At 46.6% G+C, this 11,185-nt stretch overlaps 1 protein-coding gene across 1 annotated transcript in view; it reads left to right on the top strand.

Moving 5' to 3' along the window:
- Positions 1 to 11,185, top strand: part of LOC115271331 (IgGFc-binding protein-like) — an 88,143-nt gene that overhangs the window by 74,640 nt on the left and 2,318 nt on the right. Inside the window, exon 6 of the mRNA XM_029913125.1 lies at positions 8,614 to 9,209. Within this exon, the coding sequence (XP_029768985.1) occupies positions 8,614 to 9,209 (596 nt within the window). The remainder of the gene's footprint in view (positions 1 to 8,613; positions 9,210 to 11,185) is intronic.

Raw genomic sequence — 11,185 nt, 5'->3', positions numbered from 1 at the left:
GCTGGCCAGATGCCGTGAGTACAGATTTGTATGCCAAGGTCTACGGTGTGCTGGTTAGACTGGGGAACCTGGGACTCAGCACTCTTGAGTTCTAGCCCTGGTTTTGGGAGGGGGCGTGATCGAATGGTTTGAGATTGAGCAACGATTGGGAAATCAGGACTCCTGGGTTCTATTGTACCCACAGTATTTGTCTGTCTGTGGAACTGCTAAGGTGCCTGTCACTTTGAGTATCTCATGTCCACTGATAATACATGGGAGCTGGAGTAAGATGACAGTTTTTAAGTCACTCGTAGAATCATAGATTCTAAGCCAGTGGTTCTCAACCTATTTGCTATTGTGGACTGTATATGCAGCTCTCTAGGTGTTATATGGGCTGCATCCACACAATATATATATTACCTGTACAGGTTTGTCTCATCTTATGCTGGGGTTATGTTCCACGGTCAGCACATAAAGCGAAAACCGCGTATAGTCAAAATTACATTGAGTGTAATGGTGGGCGGAATCGCCCGCACTACGAGAACAGTATTTAAATTGTTATTTTTCTCTTTTTTTGTTTTTTTTGTTTTTGCCGACCGCGTAAAGCTGAATTTGCGCATGTTAAATGCGCGTAAGATGCGACAGACCTGTATGGCCCGGAGGATGTCACATAGGATGACAAGACAGCAAATGTGAAAAATTGGGACAGGGGGTGGGGGGTAACAGGAGCCTATATAAGAAAAAGACCCCAAAATCGGGACTGTCCCTATAAAATCGGGACATCTGGTCACCCTAATGTCACATGGGCTAGAGCGACCTGTGGACCTCGGGTTGAGAACCACTACTCTAAGGTCCAAAGGGACCATGATGTTAACCTAGTCTGACCTACTGCACGTTGCAGCCCACAGAACCTCTCCCACCCACTCCTGTAACCGACCCCAACCTCTGGCTGAGTTACTGACATCCTCCAATCTTGATTTAAAGACTTAAAGTTACAGAATCTGCCATTTACACTTGTTTAAACCAGCAAGTGACCTGTGGCTCAAGTTGCAGCAGAAGACAAATAATCTCTAGGGTCTCTGCCAATCTGACCTGGGGGGAAAATTCCTTCCTGACCTCAAATATGGCAATCAGCTGGACCCTGATCATGTGGGTGAGACCCTCCAGCCAGACACCTGGGAAAGAATTCTCTGTTGTAACTCAGAACCCTCCCCATGTAGTGTCCCATCACTGGCTGTTGGAGACATTTCTGCTACCAGCTGCAGAGCAGCTACATGCCATTGTGAGCAGTCGCATCATACCATCCCCTCCATAAACTTATCAAGCTCAGTCTGGAAACCAGTAAGGTGTTATGCCCTTATTGCTCCCCTTGGAATGCTATTCCAGAACTTCACTCCTGTGATGGGTATCATCTAATTTCTAGGCTAAACTTGTTGATGACCAGTTGATGTCCATTTGTTTTTGTGTCAACATTGGCTCTTAATTTAAGTAACTCCTCTCCCTCCCTGGTGTTTATTCCTCTGATGTATTTATAGAGAGCAATCATATCTCCCTTCAGCCTTCTTTTGATTAGACTAAACAAGCCAAGTCTTGTCTCATAAGGTAGGTTTTCCATTCCTTGGATCATCCTAGTCGTCCTTCTCTGCATGTGTTCTAGTTTGAATTAATCTTTCTTAAACATGGGAGACCAGAATTGCACACACTATTCCAGATGAGGTCTCACTGGTGCCTTGTATAATGGTACTAACGCTTCCCTGTCTCTACTGGCAATCCCTCTCCTGATGCATCCTAGGACTGCATTAGCCTTTTTTCACAGCCGCATCACATTGGTGGCTCTTAGCCATACTGTGATCAACCAATACACCCAGGTCTTTCTCCTCCTCTGTCACTTCCAACTGATACATCCCCAGCTTATATCAAAAATTCTTGTTATTAGTCTGTAAATGCATGACCTTGCACTTTGCACTATTAAATGTCATCCCATTTCTATTACTCCCGTTTTCAAGGTCATCCAGATCTTCTTGTATGATATTCCGGTCCTCCTCCTTATTGGTAATACCTCCCAACTCTGTGTCATCTGCAAATTTTGTTAACACACTCCTACTTTTTGTGCCAATGTCATTAATAAAAATGTTAAATAAGATTGATCCCAAGACCAATCCCTGAGGAACTCCACTATTAACCTTCCTCCAGCCTGACAATTCACCTTTCAATATGTCCTGTTGTAGTCTCCCCTTTAACCAGTTGCTTATCCACCTTACAATTCTCATATTAATTCCCATCTTCTCCAATTTAACTAATAATTTCCCATGTGCAACTGGAGTACTTGTGGCACCTTAGAGACTAACAAATTTATTTGAGCATAAGCTTTCGTGGGCTAAAACCCACTTCATCGGATGCATGCAGTGGAAAATACAGTAGGAAGATCTCTCTCTCTCTCTCTCTGTATGTATATATATACTATATATATATATAGTGACAGACCCAGACCAGTGGGGTACAGGAGTCTGGTAGAGGGCAAATATACTGGTCACTGGATGAGTAGTTTTCTGTTCCCTGAGTGACCAGAGCAGGGGCTGCACTAGAGTAATCAGGAACCTGCTAGAACCAGTTAAGGCAGGCAGGCTAATTAGGACACCTGGAGCCAATTAAGAAGAAACTGCTAGAATCAATTAAGGCAGGCTAATCAGGGCACCTGGGTTTTAAAAGGAGCTCACTTCAGTTTGTGGGGCGAGTGTGAGGAGCTGGGAGCAAGAGGCGCAAGGAGCTGAGCGTGAGAGGGTGTGCTGCTGGAGGACTGAGGAGCACAAGCGTTATCAGATACCAGGAGGAAGGTCCTGTGGTGAGAATAAGGAAGGTGTTTGGAGGAGGCCCTGGGGAAGTAGCCCAGGGAGTTGTAGCTGTCATGCAGCTGTTACAGGAGGCACTATAGACAGCTGCAGTCCACAGGGCCCTGGGCTGGAACCCGGAGTAGAGGGCGGGCTCGGGTTCCCCCCAAACCTCCCAATTGACCTGGACTGTGGGTTCTTCCAGAGGGGAAGGTCTCTGGGCTGTTCCCCAACCCACATGGTGAATCTCTGAGGCAAGAAAATCCGCCAATAAGCGCAGGACCCACCAAGATAGAGGAGGAACTTTGTCACTATATATATATATATATATATATATATATATATATACACACTCTCAGAGAACATGAAACAATGGGTGTTACCATACACACTATAACGAGAGTGATCAGTTAAGGTGAGCTATTACCAGCAGGAGAGAAAAAAAACTTTTTGTAGTGGTAATCAAAACTGTATCAAATGCCTTACTGAAATTCAGGTACGTAAGATCTACTGCATTTCCTTTGTCTAAAAAATCAGTTATCTTCTCAAAGAAGGAGATCAGTTTAGTTGGGCATGATCTACATTTTGTAAAACCATATTGTATTTTATCCCAATTACCATTTATCTCTATTTCCTTAACTGCTTTCTCTTTCAAATGCTTGCATACAACTGAGGTCAAACTAACAGGCCTGTAGTTTCCTGGATCACTTCTCTCTTTCTTAAAAATAGGACCAATATTAGAAATTCTCCCCCAAGTTTACAGATTCATTACAAATCCTTGCTATTGGCCTTGCAATTTCATGTGGCAGTTGCCTTAATATTCTTGGATGGAAATTATCCAGGCCCCCCAATTTAGTTCCATTAAGCTCTTTGAGTTGGACTTCCACGTCGGATGTGGTAACTTCTACTTCCATATACTTGTTCCCATTAGCTATCCTGCCACTACCCCGAAACTTCTCATTACCCTTACTAAAAACTGAGTATTCGTTTCAGTGTTGGGCCATACCTGGATTATCTTTAATCTCCACCCCATCCTCAGTGCTTAGTGGTCCCACATTTCTGTCCAGTTTTGGGGCCCCCACTACAGAAAGGATGTGGACAAATTGGAGAGAGTCCAGTGGAGGGCAATGAAAATTATCAGGGGTCTGGGGCACATGATTTACGAGGAGAGGCTGAGGGAACTGCGCTTGTTTAGTCTGCAGAAGAGAAGAGTGAGGGGGGATTTGATAGCAGCCTTCAACTACCTGAAGGGGGGTTCCAAAGAGGATGGAGCTCGGCTGTTCTCAATGGTGGCAGATGACAGAACAAGGAGCAATGGTCTCAAGTTGCAGTGAGGGAAGTCTAGGTTGGATATTAGGAAACACTACTTCACTAGGAGGGTGGTGAAGCACTGGAATGAGTTACCTAGGGAGGCGGTGGAATCTCCATCCTTAGAGGTTTTTAAGGCCTGGCTTGACAAAGCCCTGGATGGGATGATTTAGTTGGTGTTGGTCCTGCTTGTAGCAGGGGATTGGACTAGATGACCTTCTTTCCTTTTTATTTATATGGCTATAAAAAATTTTACTCTTGGTTTTAATTTCCTTTGCAAGGTCCAAGTTTAATTTCCTTTGCAAGGCAGTTCTCACTTGATCCCTACACTTTCTGACCTTCAAGAGGTAGCTTTCCTTCCTGATTCATCCATTCCTTGTTGGCTTTCCGCTTTCTCTTAATCACCTGTTTGAGATGTTTGGCTCATCCAGGTTGGTCTGCAACCCTTCCCTATGAATTTTTTCCACTTGCTTGGAATGCAGACTTCAGATTGTTTCTGAAACTCCACATTCAGATCCTTGAGTTCTTCAGTTCAGTCTACTTCCCGGACCCTAACTAATTCCCTTATTTTTTTTAAAGTTTGCCCTTTTGAAATCAAGGATCCTAGTTGCAGATCTATTTTTCTTTATCCTTCCATTTAAACTGAATTAGTTCATGATCACTCGAACCCAGGTTGTCCCCTATAACCAGTTCTGCTACAAGGTCCTCACTACTCACCAAATCTAAAATGGCATCACATCTCGTTGGTTCAGTGAGTATTTGGTGAAGAAATCTGTCAACTATCCCATCCAGGAAAATCTGGGCCCTACTATTATTGGTAGCATTTTTCCTCCCATCTATATCTGGGAAGTTAAAATCTCCCATAATCACACAATTCCCAATAGTATTTGTGATGAGTTCAGTCACAGAAATCCCCTTGGGACTGTCACTTGATGTGCTGAAATTACCTCTGAGCCCATTTTCCCTGACAGCTTGGGATTCCAGAACCCTGCCTTGTTGAGCTAGACACGCTAACCTGCTGCAACACAGACCCAGAATCTGGGCCATGCCCCCAAAGCTGCAGACTTTAACTAAAAAGAGCTCAACAGGTTACCTGTCTCCAGCAGCCAGACACCCAGTTCCCAATGGGATCCAAACCCCAAATAAATCTGTTTTTTCTCTGTATAAAGCTTATACAGGGTAAATTTGTAAATTGTTCACCCTCTATATCACTGATATGCACAGCTGTTTGCTCCCCCAGGTATTAATCACTTACTCTGGGTTTATTAATAAACAAAAGTGATTTTATTTAGACTAAAAAGTAGGATTTAAGTGGTTTCAAGTAATAACAGCCAGAACAAAGTAAGTGAGAAAGCAAAATAAAACAAAACACGCAAGTCTAAGCCTAATATAGTCTTTGTTAGATCCAGCAGACATCTCAGTTGGTAAGCAGGTGTTTTCTAATGACTGGCCGCCCCCTTTGTCCTGCTCCACCCCCTTTTATAGCTTTGGCACAAGGTGGGAATATTTTGTCTCCCTGGGTCCCCACCCCTCCTTCTAAAAGGAAAAGTACCAGATTTAAGATGAATTTCATTATCAGGTGACTTGGTCACATGTCACTGTAAGACCCCTAGTCTCCATTCCCCATGGGCTGGCCCACACGTACACAGGAAGGCTTTCAAGTGACTAAGGCCATTTACAACTGATTGTTTCTGGAGCGCCCTTAATGGCCTCCACTTAATATGTTTACATCAGTGATACAAGTTTATAGTTTATTCTCCTAACTCCAGATATAGAAATAACACACACAAACAATTAGGATAAACACACTTAGTAGATTACAAGCTTTCTAATGACACCATACAAGGAGTATTTAGCATAAAGTATATGCCAGTTATGTCATTCATAAGCATACTTCCATAAAGCATATGGAGTGCCACATCACAGTATTTATTTATTTAAACACATTAACGAGGTCTCTATTCAATAGCCACTCTTCTTAATATGGACCTGACACTGGAAGGGGCTAAGCAGCTCCTGCAGTGTGCTGAGCACCCTCGGCTCCTGTTCAGGTCACTGGGATTCGAGGCTCTCAGGGCCCCACAAGATACATCCCCCTCTGTCTATTTTAAACACTGCTTTTGCTTGGAGAGAACTTGCTGCTAAATCTGTGGGTCCTTCACTCCCCAGCCATGGAGTGCCCCCTGGAGAACAGCAAGTACCAGCTCTGTGGAACAGCCTGCCCAGCCACGTGTGTGGACCAGTCAGCCCCCAGCAGCTGCCAAGACCCCTGCGTGGAAAGCTGCCAGTGCAAGGATGGTTTTGTGCTGAGCCAGGACAAATGCATCCCCAAGGGCAGCTGTGGGTGCCAGTTTGAAGGGCGCCCCTATGCCCCCAATGAGAGTTTCTGGGTCGATGAGGTATGTGGGACACGGTGCATGTGCAACGCAGCCACTAGACAAGTCGAATGCGTGGCCACTACGTGCAAACACTCTGAGAGGTGCGAGCTAGTGAACGGCGTACGGGGCTGTTACCCCTCCAGCTACGCCACCTGCTCTGTGACAAGGAATATGCACTACGCCACCTTTGATGGACAGAGATATGACTTCCAAGGCACCTGCCACTACCAGCTCATGGCTCTGTGCAAGAAACCGGAGGGACTGGTGGACTTTGAAGTCTACTTCCAGGAGAACAATACTGCTCCTCTACAGATCAAGGTTTATCAGACCAACCTCAGGGTCAGCAATCAATTCCCTGGGAAAGTCCTGGTGAGTTGTCTCGAGTCTCTCTAAAACATTTCTAGAAAGTCACCTGTGTCATCAACACAGGTTACAGACAGTGCATAGAAGGATTGTGAAATATAGGATGAATGGTAACTGGATTCTTCTATGAGCAGGGAGAGGATGGAGATATTTAAAGTGTTGTCATTTCACTTGAGATGGGTCAGAAGGTGTCAGTAGAATCCAACATATGTGGGAACCTGGGGAGCTGGGGCTCAGGTTGAACAGGGAGGAGGGAACTGCAATAGCCAAAGCCAGAGGTAATGAAAGTCTGGTTGGAGGATCCTGCCCTGTCTGGAGAGCTGGGATTCAGGCAGGTTGTAGGAAAGGGAGCAGGGCAGACTGGAGAAAGTTTAACACAGGTGGATTTTTATTATAATTATGTGCTGGAGTGAGAGGTTCCACCTCGAGTGAGCAATGTTTCATATACTGAATGATTTGCTCTTACAGATGAATGATTTCCTGATGAACCTTCCCTTCAACCTCGATGATAAGAAAATCTCTGTGTATAGAAAGGGCTGGGCCACAGTGATCCAGACAGACTTTGGTCTCACTGTTACCTTTGCCAGGTGGTCAGGACGCATCACAGTCACTCTGCCAGTCACCTACGCGGGAGCCGTGTGTGGTCTGTGTGGCAATTTTAACAGTGACAGGGATGATGACATGCTCATGAGGGATGGTACGCTGGCACCAAGCCCCGTCAGCTTTGGTCAGAGCTGGAAGGTGGGCGACCTCCCGGGATGCTTTGCTGTAACGATACCACCATGCGCACGTGTAGAGGCTATTGAAAAGGAACAACGAGGTAGCAGAGGGCAGTGTGGGATCATCCTAGACAAGAGTGGCCCTTTCAGAGGATGTCACAGCAAAGTGGACCCCCATGGATACTTCGTAGACTGTGTGTACGGCTATTGCATCCTCAGTGGGCAGGAGAGTAACATCTGCCAGGCCGTTGCTGGCTATGCCGAGGCATGTCAGGAAGCTGGAGCTACGGTGCATCCCTGGAGGACTACGAAATTCTGCTGTGAGTCGCCATGTTCACTACTGATTGCCCCATGGGGCTTGTTAATTTTTGTTGGCTGGTAAATGTTGAGCTAAATGCTCAGCATATCCTGTTCTGCAGAATGTTTCTTAAGTGACAAAGAAGCCCTCTCTCCAAAGGATGGGTACAGTCATAGGAGCTGGCCCCTCACCGTGCCCTATCAATGTGCTGAACCCCAGGCCAGAGAGGTACTGTCTGGGAATGTAGTAGTTTCCTCTGTGGTCCGTCCAGTCCTTGGCTTCCCTGCTGAGACTGGATATAATCGGAGCTGGGAGACAGCGGAGTCTTAGTAACTGTGATGTCTGTCCACTAGGAACTGGTCTGGAAACCCACCAACTCGTCTCCCATAAGCCATCATCTGGGAATGAGTTTTAGGCACTACTGTCCTGGAGTCAAAGCAAAAAGCTAGTGGTGAAAAGCTCTACAGAACAATTCCAGGCCCACGAGCCCTCCACTCCCTACACCCTGATCTTGGATCAGATTAGAAGTCTAACCCTTAGAGAGAGATTGTCTATACTACCTGGTGTCTCTGGGGCCTAATTAGAGACCTGGGACCTAATTAGAGATGTTGCCCTTTTATTAATTAACTAAACTAAGGAAATAGAAAATTAGGAGCTTGAATGAAATTGCATGTTCTGTGATGGTTCATTGTGCACATTGCTAAAGCACTATGTGAGCTAACTCTTTGTTCTAATTACAGCTCCGTCCTGTCCCCTGAACAGTCACTATGAATTCTGCAGCAGCAGCTGCGATCTGACATGCAGCAACCTCTATGCCCCGGTGCAATGCATGACCCAGTGTAAGGAAGGCTGCGTGTGTGACGACGGCTTTGTTCTCAGTGGTGACCGCTGCGTCCCCATTTCCCAGTGCGGATGCCTCCACAGAGGACTTTACTACCAGGCTGAGGAGACCTTCCACCCGAGCGGTTCATGCGAGGAGCAGTGCGTGTGTCAGGCTGGTGGGGAGGTTGTGTGTAGGGAATTCTCCTGCGGTGCTGGTGAGCAATGCGGTGTGGTGGACAGCATCCAGAAATGCCACCCATTTGGATCTGCAACCTGTTCTGCCTCTGGCCATCCCCACTACCTCTCTTTCGATGGGGTCCCCTTTGACTTCCAAGGCACCTGCACTTACATCCTGGCCAAGACCTGCACCGATGCCAGTGACCTTACACCATTCACTATCAGTGTAGAGAAAGAAGATTGGGGCACTAGGAATGTGTACATGGCCAAGCTGGTGTCCATCCAGGTGTATGGGATCACACTCACCCTGCTGCAGAGCAAACAGGGGCTCATCATGGTAAGTCCTTCTCCAGATCCTCATTTAGATCATTCTTGATTCCATTTGGACAAGAGAGATTCTTTTCTCTTCTATACTGGTTTGTCCTCTCATGGCCAGAGGTCACTCTATAGGTGGCCTTCCTCAGTTTACCCTCTTGGACCTCTGAATAACTTTTACAACTTCTAATAATAGCAGCCCTCTTAGGGGTTTGGTTTATTAAATTAGCACACATTATGAATAAAGTTTTCAGATCCACCCATTTACCTCTTTATCTGGTCACTCCCAGGCATTTCCTGCCTGTCTTCTCACTTCCTGAGTTTCAGGTTTCCGTGCTGGAGCGTACTGGTCTGCATCAGCCTCTGCACTCTCATCTGTTTTCCCTGGGAACTCTTTGTGGTGGGCCAGCAGCTTGGCCTCCTCCAGCTGCTCTTATAGGGGAATCATGTGATTGGTGCTCAGGTGTGCCTCCTTAGTAATAAGGGTTGGCTGGCCTCAGGCCACTAGCCTTTAAGGGGCAAGCCACCCTGTTACAAGGTTCTTATTCCATGCTCATCACTGGAGTATTTGAGCATCTTCCAGTAATACACTAAGCAATCTGACTCACTTCTGTCTCCTATTTGTTCTCTCCTCCTCTCCCCAGGGGAAGTTGTGTGTTCAGTGGGGTGTTTTGTTGTGGATTTTTCTTAATAATAATAAATATACACTTATGTTGCTATGTATACATGTTGGAGAAGGGAGGACAAAGAAATGCACTTGGAGCAGAAGGTGGGGAGATTTGCAATGGTTCTTAGTTCCTGGTGCAGTTCATTCCCCAGTCTTGGACCAGCACCTAATAATGCTCTGCCATGTGTAGAGACAAAGTCTAACCTTCTTGCAGAGATTTCCATTGTCCCTTAGGAACGAAGTTGTTAGTCATGTTTAGCCCTTCTGCCAGATGGAGTGGGCAGCAATAAGGGCCAGGTTCAATATCTAGGGGTTCCTCCTAACAATACAAAACAGAACCGGCTTGAGCCTCTGCCCAGTAACCAGGGAAAATTAAACACCACACCTGAGTATCTCTAAGAGGCAATACTTTCCCTTTGACAAATAAAAAGGGAAAAGGAACCCAGCATGAATTTGGGAAAACCCCACAAGCACGATTTGAAAGCATGTGACCAGGAGCAAACACTCATCCCAAAGTACATTGGGCAGTGTCTTTTGCCTCAGTTTCTCACCTTTTAGGTGTTTAAGTGAGACCACAAATGTTCCTTTTTTAGCACATCACTCCCCTGTGCCCCACTCACAGTTACTGTCCTTCATAGAATATCAGGGTTGGAAGGGACTTCAGGAGGTCATCTAGTGCAACCCCCTGCTCAAAGCAGGACCAATCCCCAGACAGATTTTTACCCCAGTTCCCTAAATGGCACCCTCAAGGATTGAACTCACAACCCTTGGTTTAGCAGGCCAATGCTCAAACCACTGAGCTATCCCTCCCCTTGGTCAGCGAAGACCCAGAGTTCAGAGGTGTGTTCACATGAGTTCACCTCCCACCTCCAGGGGGGAAAGTGTCCAGCAATACCTCCACCGCTGCAGCTGCTGTGACTCACAGTTGCTGCCATTCACTCTTCCACCATTGGCCACTGTGCCATCAACTGCTGCCCCATTGTTTACTCTGCCACTGCTGTTGCCACCACCCCACTGCCACCACACCCTGCTACCGCTGTCTCTCTGCTGCGATAGCATATTCTGAGGTCCCACCACTTGACCCAGCTCTCAGTGATTTCGGAGGGTACCGGGGAACCTCACTGCTAGGGCAGGCTGTACAGTCTCTTACACTGCAACACTGTCCCACACACAGGCACCAACTTTTCAAAGTGCCCCAGGCTCCGCCCCCACTCCACCTCTTCCCCAAGGCCTCACCCCTGCCTGCCTCTTCCCGCCCCATTCTGCTCCCTCCCCATAGTGATCTGCGTCCTCGCTTCTCCCTTCCAGCCTCCTGCACACCACGAAACAGC

This window comes from Terrapene carolina, unplaced genomic scaffold (assembly GCF_002925995.2).
Source record: "Terrapene carolina triunguis isolate 2854851 unplaced genomic scaffold, T_m_triunguis-2.0 Scaffold461, whole genome shotgun sequence".
NCBI classification, from domain to species: domain Eukaryota; kingdom Metazoa; phylum Chordata; order Testudines; family Emydidae; genus Terrapene; species Terrapene triunguis.
Note: the sequence above shows the minus strand (reverse complement) of the source record. Positions and strands in the feature narration are given on the sequence as shown.